The sequence below is a fragment of the Austrofundulus limnaeus genome, unplaced genomic scaffold (assembly GCF_001266775.1).
Source record: "Austrofundulus limnaeus strain Quisiro unplaced genomic scaffold, Austrofundulus_limnaeus-1.0 Scaffold6, whole genome shotgun sequence".
Lineage (NCBI taxonomy): Eukaryota > Metazoa > Chordata > Actinopteri > Cyprinodontiformes > Rivulidae > Austrofundulus > Austrofundulus limnaeus.
Genome location: NW_013952408.1, coordinates 2,579,198 through 2,596,640, shown reverse-complemented (window position 1 = coordinate 2,596,640; position 17,443 = coordinate 2,579,198). Strand labels below are relative to the sequence as shown.

At 37.3% G+C, this 17,443-nt stretch overlaps 1 protein-coding gene across 4 annotated transcripts in view; it reads right to left on the bottom strand.

The window, feature by feature from the left end:
• The window catches only part of LOC106533941 (adenylate cyclase type 1), a gene marked incomplete in the record, with an annotated part of 48,357 nt that overhangs the window by 22,887 nt on the left and 8,027 nt on the right, over window positions 1–17,443 (bottom strand). For all 4 annotated transcript variants that reach the window (XM_014030414.1, XM_014030423.1, XM_014030432.1 and 1 more), the window contains 1 exon segment: window positions 11,410–11,521. In XM_014030414.1, coding sequence (XP_013885868.1) covers window positions 11,410–11,521 — 112 coding nt within the window.

The following is a 17,443-nucleotide window of genomic DNA, read 5'->3' as shown; positions in this document are numbered from 1 at the left end:
GGAATTACTGAAATAAATCTACTTTTTCATGATATTCTAATTTTATGACCAGCACCTGTATAGCTTGATTTGCCTTCCTCATCAGGATAAACCACTGATATTTGGTCTGAAGCCTATTTTTAAGTTATTCTAAGGAGGACATTTTAATGTCATTTAAAAGTGGAAACCTCAAACAGTATTTGGATATTTACCTGCTGAAAAAAAAAAACTTGGCAAGGGAAATGACAAAAAAAATAACCCAAAGTTTTTTTTTAAATCATGTTTTTTGTGGCCACTGCTCAAAAAAAGGGCATGAAAGAAATTATTTAAGATTACATTCCAGATATTTTGTTTAAATTTCACATAGACAGGTATTCATTTACTATCCTTTGACAAAATGCAATTATTGCAAATATTTTTAAGTAATGCACTATAACTACTTCCACACTACTTTAGGACTTAATCCTCAGTTTGATGTCACAAATATTCTTACTCAGCAAAGACAAAAACAGGGTCTTGCAGCATTTTTACAGCAAAAGAAAAATATAAGTTTGAAGATACAATGGCACTTATAAGTTATTTCTAACAGATCATAATAGTAACTTTCAGAAAGAAATGGTCAGCTTATTTATTTTGCAGTAAGTTTTAAATATTGTGGTGGATGAAAATGAACTGGGCCCTTCTTTTATTTAGAAATGCCCTCCTAATTTAAACATTTCTTGATCCACTAGTTATTATTTTTATTTGTCTCTACATCAACAGCTAATCAAGTTATATATCCCACCTCGCGTTCCCTTTCAAAAAACTAAATGTGAACGGCGATTGATCAACACTCACATTAGATCAAACATGCATCTGACACCATTTGTGGTTGTTTACCTGCATAATCATCAAGCAGTTTAAACTGAGCCAAGAGAAATATTCTTTTTTTAAACATAAAGTAACATGAACCACGGCAATTGTTTTTTTTATGCATACATTGCAATGGCACGTATCCTCACTAATAATTTCATTTCCTGATCATTACCTCATAAAAACGGTTTACGCTGACAATAAACAGCTCCGACGATATAACCGATTCGTGTTACTTTTGGGAATTAAGGTGAGTCACTCACTCGTTGAAACAATAAGCAACAGCAGGGAAATATGGCTTACAAATACAAGCCATCATTAGAGGATATGAGCAACAGACATTCATTTTACCACGGAGACCAGGTTACCGTGGGCGCTTCCTGATAACCCTTCATTGTTTCCATTACGGTAATGGGATTGCTGCCCATGCATATGAAGAGCACACAGACTCATAATTATGCACATCAGTCGGCACAAGACAAGACGAAAGCTCTATTTTTAATTTGGAATCCATGTGTTTCAGCGTGGCTGCATGGTTGGCAGCTGTTTTATCTGGAGTATCTGCTGTGGTATCTGATGGCTCTGTGACACTGTGGATTGAAGAATATATTCTTAGACACATATGCACAAAAACAGTTCTTTGTATGTTCTAACTGCATCTGCTCAGCAACTCTTTTGCTCTTTCTGTCCAATGCAATAAATTCCATTATTAACCTATTGCTACTGAATGTAAAAGGATTCTAAATCATATGAGCTCTTTCTTAGAGTTGTCAAATGGAAATGGACATTTTTTAAACTGTGGCACAAAAAAACAGCAATAATAATAATAATAGCAATAACAATAAACACTCAACTAGGATGATGCTGGACAGTATTATTGAGTGGTGAGATCTAAATCAGCTGCCTCTCAAAATCAACAAAACTAAAAACCTGGTGGTTCCTGTCCATTAATGGAGTCGAAGTTGAGTAAATTCCCACATAACAAAATTTTATCTGGCCCAGTTCTGGCCCACGCAGAGCACTAAACACTCTAACAATCGACCCAGATTCCGCAAAGAATGATGGCCCTTTGATGGCCCAGATGTGGTTTGCCAATGCATGGGCCACCACATAAACCAAACCAGTTGTGGCACACCATCTTAAAAACGGTGTCATCATTACCAGACCTGGCCCTCATCCAGTTGACAAAACACCATTTCAACAGTCATCCAGCAGCAACAGCTTGACGCCAGATCTGGCCCACACCAGTCTGCCATGTGGGCTGGATTGGTGAAAGAACTCGTACAAAGCTGTCAGAGTCAACGGGACTTCCTGTGAACACTCAGATCCTTGTTGTCAGCAACAACATGCTGCAGGTGTCCAGTGAGACAGTTATCATCTTCTATCCAGTGTAAAAGTAGCAGACGCCAGGATGTTTAACTGATCCAAACCTTGAAAACAACACAACCACAGAACATTGTCCAGGGCTCAGTTAATAACCCTCATCACCATCTCGGTTCATCAGAAAAGCACTTTTGGTGGCAAACTGATCAGCTTAGAGTTCCTCAGAACGCAACAGGAAATATTTCCTCTACACGGCCATTAGGCTCTAAAACTCCTCTCCTAGTCCCCCCCCCCCACACACACACACACACACACAGACACAAAAATATTGGTGTTGTTTACTGGCAAATATTCACGTCACTTTTTCTATTGCACAACTCTTACACAACTGTAGGAGCAATAACCAAGTGTAATTTTTCGATTAGAAAAGGAAAGTTGAAGTAAAAATGCGTACCACTATTAAATTCACCTCTCTTTTGTAAAAAAAAAAAAATGGTTTTATTTTATTTCATCTTCCAATTTTTTTCATTATTTTAAATTAAATTCTAATGCCATTTTGTTACTTTTGTTTAGATCTTTTGCTACTTTTAGCTACTGTTCTGGTACTTTTAGCTAGTATTTTACTGCTTTTAGTTACCATTCCATTTTAGATTTTAACAAAACTTTTGCAAGTTTTAGTTAGCATTTTGTTTCATTTGTTTTTAGCTGGCCTTTTGTTGTTTTACCTCCTAGCTACCATAGTTGTTAGCCTTTTGCGTCTTTTAACTAGTGTTTTCTTACTTTTAGGTTTATTTAGTCAGTGTGCTTCTTCATTTAGCTTCAACAACTTTGTCTGCTCTTTTAGCATGTCTCAGCGTTTGCATTGTAGTTTAGCAGAAAATTCAACTTTTACATTTTTAAAAATGTTTTTATTTTAATGTTTAATTCTACTTTTTATGTTGGACTTTTATGTATATGCACCTGCAAATTTACTCACTCACTTTCTTTTTGTTTCCAAACAGCTGTCAGAATTTGATAAACAACTGTATGCTATTTAAATTTATTGTATTCTTGATCAATAATATTACATTTTTTGCTACATTGCTAAGACATCAGGTGAATTGACCGTGAGGTAACCTGGGGTCAGAGTGGCGCAGGAACAGATGCTCCAACAATGAGCCACAGCTGAAGTTGCAAGAAGCAAGGAAATCCCTGCACCTCTAAAAGTCTCCTACACTGTATTTTCCTTCACTAATCTGCTGTGTGAGAGCTTAGGAGCCGATTCAGACCCAAGTAGGATTACCACCGTCATGTGACTGAAGCACTGTGGCCAATCTGGGTGGTCAAAGAAAATAGCAGCATGTAAGAAACAGGTTGAGTTTGACCTCTGTTTACAAAGTTGCTTCAAAAGAAAAAAGAATGGAAAAAAAAAGCGGCTTTAAAATTAGAGTAATTGTCAGCAAGAATAATACACAACTGAATCAGCATACTTGTAATTGTGCTAATTGGCAAAAAAAAAAGATACCAAAGCATAAATAAAGGGAAGGGGAACATTCAATAAATAATAATGAGGAAAGAGATTAGCCAGCTAAGAGTAGCAGTTCATTTCCTCCAAGATCCCAAAGGAGAGAGCAGAACACAATGTGCTTCGCTTTCRATACAAAGGCAAAGTTCACCGATGTGCTGATGGGGCTGAAGATTAGCGCTTCTAGTTCTGTAACAGGGAAGATGTGTTTGCTATTGGCCTGTGAGTTTGTGTTGGCTTACATTATATCACCTGAAGCTAAATAAATTTAAAAAAATAACACACACTGCAGCTTCTAATTTTAAGTATAAAACAATTTCAAATGTTTTTGTCTTATTCAGATTAGAAGGTAGATTTGTTTGTTCTCCTATCAGCTTTGATGGAGGATTTTTTTCACATCTACATCCCTTCGCAACGAAAGACGGAGGAACAGTGATTTAGTATCGCCTGCCATATACTGTTAGAACAGGGATCGGCAACTAGTGGCCCGTGGGCATTGCCCAGACAGCATACCCATGAGGGCNGCCATATACTGTTAGAACAGGGATCGGCAACTAGTGGCCCGTGGGCATTGCCCAGACAGCATACCCATGAGGGCCCTGTAAAAAAATAAAAATAAAATAAAAAATAAGTAATACATTTTTTAGTTTTTTAATATAAGAAAATATCTAATTACATTTTTGTAGACTATTTGTTCACAATTTTTCAAGGTAAATCTGTGTTTAAGCTACTTAGAGATGACGTCTGCCATGAAGTTTTTATTATAAATCGCTACTACAACATGTTGCACAAAGCTAAATATGAGAAAGTACATAAAAAGCAACTTTTTAGTTGTATACACACAAACATTTGACAAAATTTATGAGTTAGTGTGCAGCATGTGGCCCTCTGGTAGTGTCAACAAAATAATTGCGGCCCTTTCCACCATTTAAGTTGCAACCTCGGCAAGTGATCAGCTTTGAGGGGAGAACCCTATTCAAGATGGCCGCCACTGTTAAGCAACTATAGCTAACACAAGTATTTTTCAGTCAACGTCACAGACATTGAGCTAAATTGCAAATAGATGTCTCTGAAGTGTATATGTTTAATAACGTTTCTATCAAGAAAAACATTTTTAATCCTTGTGTCCATGATTTGCTTTTTGTCCCTTCATTCGTGGGCTTTTTAAACATTTTTTTATCAATTTAAATTCATTTTAGTTCAACAGCAACACCTCCTCCTCTCACTGCTCTGTGGTGGGCTGCAGCGAGTGGGTGAAGTACGTGGTGGAAACCTGGATAAAATAGCAAATATGACAAATGCTCAGCATTTCCAAATGGTTTAYTTTCCATAGATTGGCACTGAACAGCTGACTGGAAAGAACGCAGCTCTTGGTTTCTTGGAGCGATGTAAAGGAACTGGGTGGAATATATTTGTGAGGCTGATAAAATGTTCTTGGATACCCAAATAGCCTGCAGTATTTGCAGCCAACACTGATAAAAGAGCTCCGGTTGCAGACTGTAAAATAAAATTTAAAAAAAAGTTGGAAAGCTGTCCAAAAATGTATATTAAAAACTGAAAATAAATGCACATATATAAGCTCAAATAGAAAATAATCATATAGAAATGTTAAATATTTTTTAATGAATACATGCGATTGTTTTAATTTTAGTGACAGCAACGTATTTGTTGCTATCTTGCCAAAATATCTTTTGAACCAGCGAACAGATCTTTATAAAACTTGCACAAGCTTAYTGGATTTATATTTTTGAATAACTCAGGGTACCAAGTTCCATCATCCAGGAGACACTTGGAGTTTCACACTTGCACAATATTTTGCAGASATTAAATTGAATCATTTTATTTTGAAATAACAGTATTTTCTTGTGTCTTGGATAAAGACCTGAAGGGTAAATCTGTGTCACAACGGGTCCTACGGGGTTAAATCTGATTTGTGTACAACTCAAAATGAGCTGAATTCACGCCACATAAATTATTGTCAGGTTACTTCATTTTTTTTTCCTTCGAAACATTCATCCTACTTACTCTGCTGTCAAGGATTCGAGCAGGCTTATTTGGTTTGGGTTTTGCTGTAGTCTACAGTTTTAAGTACACAGGCGTCTGAGAGAAAACAGCAGGACTTGCGAATGATCCTTGCATCTGCTCGAGAGACGAACCCAGACAGGATTATTTGATTGTGCATAAGCCGAGATTTGAGTTTTCTGGAAGGCATCTGCCAGCATGTGAGCAGTTCAGGTCCTCAAATTTAGAGTAATGCAATTATATTTGCGAGCATTTTCCATCCAGATTTATGTGTTCTCCTTTTAGATGCACAATCTTGATTGTAAAAAAGTTGGGGCCTTGCATAAAATGTGAATAAAAAYAGAATAWTCTTCAATGAGCTAATGTTTTACTCACAATGAAACTAAGTAAACACGTCCAACGCTTATCCTAAGAAGCTGCACTATRATAAAAAATAAAAATAAACATGTGATTTTGAATTTCATATTCAACACATAACTGGGACATATTTGCTACTGTGATGTGTCCCTTCTTTTAATCTGTAAATGACAAGGAGCTGAGGAGACCTGTTGTTGCAGATTTTGGAAGGAACTGTTTACATCTGATGTTGGGGTCCAGCTGTTTTGCCAGTCCTGGGTCTTCCATGCTGGATTGTTTTGTTTCATGACGCACCAGTCGTTTTCAACAGGTCAGTTCAGCATCTTTTCTAGTTTGAAGCCATGCTGTAATGACTGCAGTTTAGCATTGTTTTGCCGAAATAAAGCCTTTCCTGTTGTCTGACTGGGGGCATATTTTGTTCTAAAACCTGTATATACTTGTCTAGATTGATTACGCATTTCCAAATGTATAGGCTGCCCRTGGCATTGACACTAATTTAGCCCCATACCATCAGTGAGGCAGTTTTTTTTAACTGTATRCTGATAACAGGTTTGAGGGTTTCTCTTCTTTTTAGTACAAAAAGCTTTGTGGTGTCTGTAAATATGTTCAATTTTTATTTGTCTGACCACAAAACAGTTTTCCTCAGTCCATTTTAAATTAGCTGTGGCCCAGAAAGCACAGCTGCATTTCTGGATGGTGTTAGGTTTTTGCATGATAGAGCTTTAGCTAGCATTTGTAGGTAGCACAGTAAACTGTGTTTGCAGACAATGATTTGCRAAAGTGTTGCCGAGTCCATGCAGGGATGTGCGGAACAGAATCAGGCCTGTTTTTAATCCAGTGCTGCCCGAGGGCCTGAAGCTCTCAGGCTTCAAACATTAACTTTCAGCCTTGGTCACTGAGCACATAAATTTTTCTTATTCTTTCTTTTTTTTAATGATATGATAAAAAAGTTCATTTGGTTTCTAAATGATCTTCTATGCATGTTCAGTATGCTTCAATGTAAGATTTACAAATKTTTGTCCTTTTGTGTTATTTTTTTATTTGTATTTATTTTTTATTTACAACATGTCCAAACACTTTTGTAATTGGGGTTGTTATATAGTGGACAGACAAGATCCGCACATGGGTTGAGAAAAATTCTGTGAGCTTTCACAGTCACATGTAAGTGAACGAAAACCAAAACGCTCACTTGCTAAGAATGTGAGAGACGGCAGATAAATCCATCATTGAGCTCTCCTAAAAATAGCAACATGAAGAAAAAAAAACAGGAAAGAGAGTGCAGAGAACCACGGGGCTTAAAAGACACAGTTGAGGGAAGTAGGCTGCAGCTTGTCAATCAAAAAAACTGAGAAACAAGGAGCGGAGGAGTCTGAAAGCTGTGATGCAGGGAGGTGTTGCAAGAGGAGAGAAAAGAGGGACGTGAATAAAAAGCTTTGTGAAACTCACAGAAACGGCACCCGTGTTGCATGAGCACACAAAAGCTCATCTAGAACAGAGCTATTAATGTTACCCTGCACAACAAGAACCAGAAACTGATCACAAGCCTCTCATGGCTGAAGTCAGGGTTTTGTCACCTCCACACCTACTGTTTTAGCATATAATGTTGTTGTCTTTTGTTTTTTCTTAAGTATGACTTTACAGGTCTTACAGACACTTTTCTTCATATTCTAAATTTAGCATCTTTTTTTGCATTGGAAGCTGGTGGCAGGAATCGATGGACCTAATTTTATGTAAAACATGGACTGGCCAAATAGGTTGTGATTCAGGCAGGGGTGGAGCCAGATGTTTTTGCAAAGGGTGGCACAGGGGAGGCCAAGRTGTTTTTTTTAGGAAGAACATAAAGAAAAGTCCTCTAGATTTGAACATTCAAGATGACCACAATGCCTGATTTCATATAGTTTTAATTCAGCTGTTTTGAGAAACATTTAGCTGAAATGTTGTGTGATCATAGCTAAGAATAATAAAAAAATAAAACATGCTGAATGCTAGTCACAACTAGACATAAGATTAAGATTAATGTAGAAGCTGCCAAAAACATTTTTTTACAAAATTCTAAATGCAAATCAAAAATCCAAGATGGCCACCACATCTAACTTTAAAAAGGCATAATTAAGTCATTTTAAAACGTACACACCTAAAAACAATATATAATGTAATACAGTAATGTCAGAGAACAATCTTTAACACAATCTAAATGCAAATACAACATCCAAGAGCCACACCTTGTCTTATTTGAGGGTGGCAACTGGGATGGCCAATCAGGTGCCAGGTGGCATTTGCCATGCCCGGCCACCCCTCTGGCTCCACCCCTCATATTATACTTTATTTGACTCAGTTTTTTTCCTATTTCAAGAATTTTACCAAGTAAAATTATCTTACTCCATTGGCAGAAACTTTTGACGTAATTTRAGTCAAATTTTCAGACTAACAAGACGAATAATCTTAAACATTCTGAAAACAAGATGATTATTCTTACACAATCAGTTCTTGTTTAGTAAATCAGTCTCAAAACAAGATCAAGAAGACTTTTTGGCTGGATATAAGATTTTAAAACTTGGAAAGATGGACAGTTTTTGTAGTGTAKCATTCATTTTGCTTGTATAAAACCTCATGAACCACTGGACAGATAATGTTGAAATGTCAGAAAATAGTCATTGTACTGTGTGTGCATCTACAACGGTTCAATGCAGTTTCAAATGTCTGTCACAGCCAACCGACTTTAGTCAGCAACAAACACACAAACTAGCTATAAATCAGTCAATTTTACAATGTGCAAAAATCTGAAATCTGGGGTAGCTGACAGTAATTCCCAACACATATCTGACTCTGAACACTATCACAGCTTGCAGTATTCCACCAAATAAAATGAGATTGAACACAATTTTATTGTCAAGGTACGACCAAAGCATCTACTAATGTATCATTTCTCAACATAAATTGATCTTTGAACCTCTGGCATGAAAGGGGGTGGGCCATATGCATTCCTTTAACAAAAAAATGAATAAATAAATAAAAATMAAATCCTAAGCTTTTTATTTTTGGGTAGGGGAAGTCAACATTTTGCTTACAATTCTCAAGGAAAAACACACCAAGTCTCATTGATWKGTAATAAAGATATGTATTCTAACCTATAAAGATAAGACTTTGTATGGAGATAAAATCTTTGTCTTGGCTTCATAAAACCTAAAACTAAAATAGAACCCTAAAGAATGTTGTGCATTATCTCTCTGCATGTTTCACTGTACAATTCTGGCTTTTTTACCCAGAGCTGGAGTAAAGGAATGACACATTCGCCCTGCAAACATCTTCTGATTAATGAGAAAAAACAGGTGAAAAGCAAAAAAAAAATTGTCTAAGCTTCTATTTAGAGACCGTACAAGTGCAGTCAGTCAGAGTCAGAGTGAGCTTACAGATGGTTTTGATTCATTCATGTTAAAAATTTAGAGGSAGCAAAGCAGAGGAGACTCTGTCTGCTACATCAACAGCACTTCAGGAGAACACTGTGTTCCTGGCCCAGTTCCCATGCAGCTTGACAAGTCCAGAGAGWGGACAGGTGGTGTGGGGATGGTGCTGGAATGGTTTTATGAGACGATGCCCAGTGGCCATGTGGCATCGCCCACTCTTCGTATGGGACGAGAGGCAGCCTGCGTGCCCAGAGTGACCACAGCTCTGAGTCACTGGCATCGACACTTCCTGCCAAAGTGGATACGAAGGAGTGCGGCTTTGGGTCAGGGCAAGGCAAGAACATCTGAAGGCAAGTTTAATGGCTGCACGGACAGCCTTTCAGGGGCAAAGTGACAGTCCGAGCTCGCCACCAAGTGCAGAACAAACCGCAGCTCCAATCAAAAACAGGAGGGAGGCTTGYCCTTTTGTAGATACAAATCTACTATTTGAAGAACGTTGGAGAAAGAAAAAAAATGTAATGTATGAACTCAAACAAAAGGAGAGTTAACCTGTTTTTTTTTACAATTAACGACAATATTACCACCATCCATCTCAGAATTTTAGATTGAAATCATGGTGTGATGAGAGGGGACAGAGTGGTCATTTTGATGACCCTTTTTATGACTACACCAAATATGAACATTTAAAGAGTTATAGCATATTTGTGAAAGCTAATATTAGTGACTGAAGTATGTCATTCATTCCTATATTAGCTGCAGTAATGTGCAAATTTCCCCACTCTTTATTAAAATAATATGAAATTAATTCAAACTTGTCAATGTAAACAATCAACAGCCTCTGCATGGAAACGATTGCAATAATTATCTCATGGCCACACATTATTAATCCCATGGCTACAAGATAATAATGCATGGCCATGAGATATTATCTATTTTTAATCCGTTGTCACTGTACGGGCTTTGTAAACAATCACACGGACATGTGTAAAATCATTACGGCCTCTTGCTCTGGGAGGCATTAAAACAAGTTGTGCCTTATTTAAAAATAAAGTGAGCAGTCAGGTAAATCAAATCATTCAAAACAAACTGGAAAATCAATGAGAATTAAAACTCACAATAAAAAGCATGTTTTTTTTAAAAAAATTGAGCCTGTTTGAAAGTAAAATTAAATATGCTCTTTTTTTTCAAAGAAAATGAGTAAAATGCTTCAAATTTACTCAACTCAGTTGAGTGGAATTAATTGACATAATTTGGTTAAGTAAACTCAACATTCGTTTTTTTAGAGTGTTCTTTACATAAGTAAAGCCTTCTGGACAGAAAAAAAGAGGTAGTTTTAATCTGGCAGATTAAACGATTTGATGAACACATGTTGTTGGTAAAAGAAGCCAGATTACACACAGATAGGGTCACAAGGCTACTATGTTAGTAGAGTTTTTTTTTTTGACATAACTGTAATCCATACAGTCCAAACACATTTTGACAGCAGTGAAAATCACAATAAAGGAGAACATGACTAAAATCACACGTAAGTGGAAATATTTGACGGATGGGAGAGCTGCGATCTTCTTCTGCGTCCACAGCAGGACCAATCGGAGACRAGCACAACTCATCTATCTCCCTGCTATCCCTTCACTCGGTTCATTCACACAAGCGAGGAGGTGAGGTTTAGCCGTGGGTAAATCTGGCTGAGATTAAAGAGGTCTGTCAACTTGCCTTCAAATGAAGCACTAGATAATCATATTAAGCATCATATGGACTCCTAATATTCACTGTGACATCATGCCTGCTACAGACAAGCGCCAGTAGCCTGTGGCCAGTGCAAACACACACATACACACACACACACGCTGCTGTGTCAGAGTTTGGACAAAGCATTTAGTGAGCAAAGAGGGGAAAAAAGAGCTGCTCTGAATGCCAACAGTGGCTGTAATTGAGGGATATGGCTTCAAGGAATGGAAACAGACTCACCGTGGCGAGCTCATCAAACTTTCCAAACAGCTCATTTAGCAGCTTAACCAATTCCTGGGCTGTGCACTGAGAGGCCAGGCTGGTGAAACCAACTATATCTGCAAACAGGATGCTGTAACAGAAGAAAGGAATGAAGGTCAGAGCAGGTCAGTTAGAAGACCACTTTTGTTATGTTTCAAGCAACCAAATAATTARCTTTTTATATTGCTCAAAATGGCATTTTTCATGGAAATTATGCTAATTCTCTTAAAATGTGAAAATTTATTAAAGATTCACATGAGTCACCAGCAGGGGAAAAAAATCTGGAGGAATGAAAAAGAAAGGAGCTGCAGAGGATCTGTCCCTATTTCTCTGTCTGCCTGGCAATGCATGCAGTGAAGCAGAGCAAATTAAAGAAAGCAGCAGGAGAATTGTCATGGGGCTCCACGACACGTCCTGTTATGAGCTGCAAAGAAGTCATTCTAAGATCGCGCAGTCATCAAGGTGCCGTCACTTTCCCCTTATTTTATTTTGTTTTATTTATTTTAAGTTGTTTGCAGGACTGAAAATTTTAGTCAAATCAAACAAGCTTTTATTATCTAATTATGTCCACTGTGGTTTGATTGGCWACTGAACAGAAGTTATTCAGGAGTTATTTAATCAAGAATGGAGACTTTTGTAGAGTTTAGCATATCTGCTATCAGCCATTTAAAAAGCTATTTATTCACTAAGAGAACTGCAAAGAGTTATTCTAAAACTGCACCTTTAAAAGTCTCAAAGCAGTGATTTCTTTTTTTAATCTGCAATTTATTCAGTGTAATAACAGAGGGTTTATRCAATCAACAAGCATTTTTGAAAGCATCTACTCAACTTATTACAGAGGTGACTTATCAAATAGTTATTTGCAAAGAAAAATATCTGGTGGATTAGGTTAATTTCTCTTATCTAACACTGAACTGAAGAAGCAAAAAAGGCTACAGCATGCTAACTACACTGTAAAAAATATATTGTAAGATTTACCAGAGAAAATCCTGTAAACAATTTGCACTAACATTTGGTAAATTTATATGCTACAAATTCATGTAATATTTACTCTCATCATTATCTAGTAAAGACTATTAAAACATATAGTTAAAGATTTGTGAATAAATAAGGTAAATTTTACTAAATTTGCTCAGTTAAATCTTGTGACACATACTTGATCAAATTAAGTAAAATTTACCTGATTTATCCACAAATATTTAACTATATTCTTGACCGTTTTTACTAGATAAAGATGAGTAAATATTACATGAATTTGTAGCATTTAAATTTACTTAACAAAAGTAAGTGCAAAGTGTTACGAAGATTTTTTTTCCAGTAAAACTTACAAGTTATTCATAACAGTGCACATGCGTCAAGCATAATATTGTAGGATGACACCTCACAGCTACAGAGAGAGGTGTAGCTCATGTTGTAGTTCAAGATTTCACCACCAGGTGGCAGTTTTGAAGAAACTTTATTGGATTCTTTAGGTTTAGAGGTTAACATTTAGACGTAACATTTAATATTAAAGTTTAACATTTAGTAAAAAAAAAAACAGCAAAATATAAGAACAGTGAGCTAAATAATAAAATGTTAGTGGGAAATTTTAAACTAGGATTTTACTGAAAATGTGTTTGTGAGCTCTTTTTATATTGTATTTTACACTTGGCACCCCATATCAGCAGACATAATTTTCAGTTCTGAGCAAAKCCAAAGTGGAATTTCCACCTGGCCTTAGAAAATAATTTGTCCCTCTTGTAAAACCTAGCAGTCCTCGTTTGTTCCTTGTGTTCAGGAACACGGCAGAACAGAACAGAAAGTTTTGAGAAGGATCTGTTCGAGATGGTGTGAAGGGGATTAGTCACGAAACTGTCCCAGACAACTTGCATCTCTGCAGCTTTTGTACTGATGGCAGACTGTTACCTTCATGTGGGCTTGAGATTTTTCACAGCGTGACAGAGTGCTGGATCTCTAAGAGAGAGAGCTGCTAAATGTCACTTTGTTGTCTCACAGATGTCACCACGATGAGGGGCAGTGGATCCCGCTTGTGCTAAATATTTCAATTAACAACCATCTGTGCCTGATAAAGATTAGAAATAAAAAGGAATGTTTCTGTAAACGCCTTAAGCTAAAATCACCAAAACACAAAAAAATCTCATGACTTTTTTATGTACGGCAGGGATTGTACATATGAATGATGAGTTTTTTTAATCAGTTCTCTCTCACTTTTATTTTATAACTTTATAGTATGCAAATTCATTATAGTAAAGTAAGCATAAAGTCTGCAACATTAAAGACAAAAAATATGGACTCTGAACGACAAATTATGTCTGTCAAAAATGACTAAAGGATTGACTCAGAAACACCAAAAACTCAAAGCGATCAGCCTACACAACACATGCTCTGTTAATTTATCCCTCAGGCTAAACACAAGTCATGTTTTCTGCCTGTGCTGGATGAAACCTGAACCCAAGCCAAAACTATTTATGACTGTCATTGAATTTGCTTCATAAATTTCATATAAATGTCACTGTGAAGTGAAACAGCTGAGGAAAGATGGGGAAAAAATTAACTATGCAACAGCCCATTTTTCATAAGAGAGTGAGTTTTGATTTAGACTTTTTTTTGTTAAAAGATAGCTGAAGAAAATATCGTCTCAAAAGTCTTTTAYAGGTTCACAAGTTAAAACCCTTTATTGTGATCAAGCATAAACAGAGCTGATGGGCTACAGAAAGTGTTTCCAATCACAAGAGGGCTAAAGCCTCTTGACTTTTGTTTCAGACAAGCCAACCACATAATCTAGCCCAAATCTTTGCACTCAATGAGGAAGACAGGGCCAGCTGAATATCTCTTTCCTCCAGTTTTGCAGTTTACTCCTTGTTTTGGTGCTTTCTGCGCACGCATATGATCCAGGATCTGCTGCGTGGTGACATCAGGACAACCCACATAGTTACAAAATGGAGGCGGAAAGCCACTGGGTTTGTTTTGTTTCTTATTTTTATTTTTTAAAACCAATTTTGGGTCATTTTAAATCGATTCTGAATCTTTGTAAATAAGAATCAGGATCCTGATGTGAATCAATTAATTTGTATATCCCTATTTGCTAACATTTGCTAAGCTGCGCCAAACTCAAAATGCAAGGTGACATTCAAGCTCTCTGGCAGTGAGGAACTGTAACGCCACCAACACCGATGTACAGTAACATTGTTGATACTATGGAAATCATTGCCACACAACACAGTTTCTGTATGCAGGGATACAACCCAAATCCTTAAAATGCAACAAGGAAGCTACTGTTTAAATCATCTCTCACAGGAAAGCAGCTGAGTTCTCTGACCTCATCACAAATWGGCAGAAAGACGATGGCTATCATGTTTTAGGTGATGAGAAACACTACTCCACTACAGCTATTATGACCAAAGGGACAAACATTGTAACTGCACAAGCGTGCATGTGTGGTTTGTGTGTGTGTGTGTGTGTGTGGGTGAAGGTACAACTGATACATGGGTGTTTACAGGAACCTCAGAGAAACATTTGCTGCTGTCTGGAGGGATGCCTTAATCCCAAGAGGTACATGGTTATTTCAGCAGAACTGTGCCTGGTCTCATTCTGTAGAACTTACAGTGGTGTTGCCTCATACACACACACACACACTGTGTGTGTTTGTGTATGTGTGTGTGTGTGTTAGATCGGCTTGCAGTCCATCCACTGTAAATATACATTACTATTTGACAGCACACCATGAAGAAAAGAATCAGTCTGTGAGCATGAGCTGAAATCTGGYTTGCAATAATACTGGACAGAGATTTTAGCTTTTATAGAGCTGCAACGACGCTGTGATCCCGTATGATTAAAAGTTTTTAATTAAAAAGTGTTTTTTGCATGTGTTGCACAATTGAAATACAATAAAGTAATTACCAACTTTAAATTAAATAAAAACTATTTTCATTTTATTGTAAATGATAAGTCAATTACAGTGAAGCCCAGAATTTCATGGTGATTACGTTCTTAAAGTACCTCGTGATAAAATGCAAAGATTRGATGCAATCCAGAAAAGGCTTATAGCGCGCATGGGTGTCATCTCAATGTTGTAAGAACCAAACAAAAATGCACAAGAGCTAAACAGTTAGCAGCTACAGTAAACTGTTAGAAAGCAGAAATGTTGTACTGAGGGTCAAACCAGATCTTAAAATGAAAAAAATTCAAACCCACAAAAGCACAAAGGAATACCAAAAGAAACATTACCTCAGAATCTGATAACAGGAGTCACCTTTAAAACAAATACTGAAAACATAACTGGCTCAGAATTGAAAATTTGTCAAAGCAAAAATAGATCTTACAGAACAACATCAATAATAGTAATATGTAAATTATTGTGTAAACTGTGCTGTGCATTCAATTCAATTCAAATTCAATTCAATTCAGTTCAATTCAAAAATACTTTATTAATCCCAGAGGGAAATTATGAAGAAATCATGAAGCCTAGGGATGTTTTTTTAAAGAATCAAAATTGGAACAAAGACAATTAGACAATCAAAATAGCATTTAAATTAAAAATAAAATCCAATAAAAGACTCATAGACTCTCAGGGGAGGAAAAAAAGTTGTTTGCTCGGGTGAGTAAGTAGGAGTTTATAGGACCATTTTTTGTTTATTTTCTACTATAGTGGCAAAAGRGAGCTACAGATCTGACAGCTCTGTTAGCAAACGTTTGCCTCCTGGTGTGAGGAGAGGAGAACGGGACAGCAACAGAAGACCTGGGGGTCCAGGGTGGGGTGTAAGGGCGAAGGAGATTAAAGAGGTACCGAGAAGAACACCTATGAAGTCATTAGGTGAGAAGGAGAATTTCGTGATGAGACCCATTGAAGCTGAATGGGAGCTGGAGGGAYGAGTTGCCAGGGTTTAGTGTGGATAAGAACCCTGGCAGCAGAGTTTTGGGCAGCTTTACGAAGCGTCCCAACCAAGACTCTGCTGCAGTAATCCAAACAGGAGGTGGAGAAAGCAGGAATGAAATTTTCTGTCACTGAATCGGGGCATGATGGCTGGAGTCTTGAGGTGTTTTTGAGATAGAAAAGGCAGATTTTATGTTGGATTTGATATGTGGCTTAAAGAGTAGAGTGCGGYAAAACTCTCAGGGGCGAGGACTGCATCTGTCAAATGAGCATTTACCATGTTTGCCCTCATGAACATGCGTGAAAAACTGAGAGGAGGATATCATCATTTTACATTTTTTGCATTTTTGTTATTCTTTGTTCATTCAGTCTTCACACATCATTTAGTACACACTATGTATTTCAATTTGTGCAGTTATTTAGCACTAGTTATCTGGGAATAGATCAGCCACTAAGGTTGCAAACCTCAGCGGATAGTTGGATGGACAAAACATCTTTCCAGAAGGATATCTCCTGGGATGTGTCTATTCCAACAAACTGTGCAAAGGATCCCCACAGTCTATTATTAGAGGAGAACTACTGTTGACAAAACTTTTCTGTAACTTAAATAAAAATCTTTGCTCAAACATCTGGCTCTTTTCAGTGAAATGTCTTCAACTGCAGCTATGCTGAAAAAAAATCCCTCTGGTGATTAGAACTCTATGGTGTCTTGTAATGTCTGACAACCACTTTCCCCCTTTATCTCTCGTTCTCTCTCTCTCTCACACACACACACACACACTCATGGATGCACACACTCACACTTATTCATCATTTCCTCTCCAGTGGCACGTATTTGAAGAAAGTTATTTCTCCAATTATGCAAATATCTCTTCTCCTCTCTGGAAGGCATTGCCGGAGCCAGTCGAGGCAGATGTGATGTCAATTTAATCACACGGCCGAAGATACGAGCCACGTGTCGTCCCCGGGGTTAAACGCTGGGTGAGCCCCTCTGGAGGTACAGTGTGGGAAGCAGATGTGCTGACGCCAAGTCGACAAAACTGCAACATGCTTACTGACAACTTTAAACAGACAACATGCACTCTGTGTGTGTGTGTGTGTGTGTGTGTGTGTGTGTGTGTGTGTGTGTGTGTGTGTGTG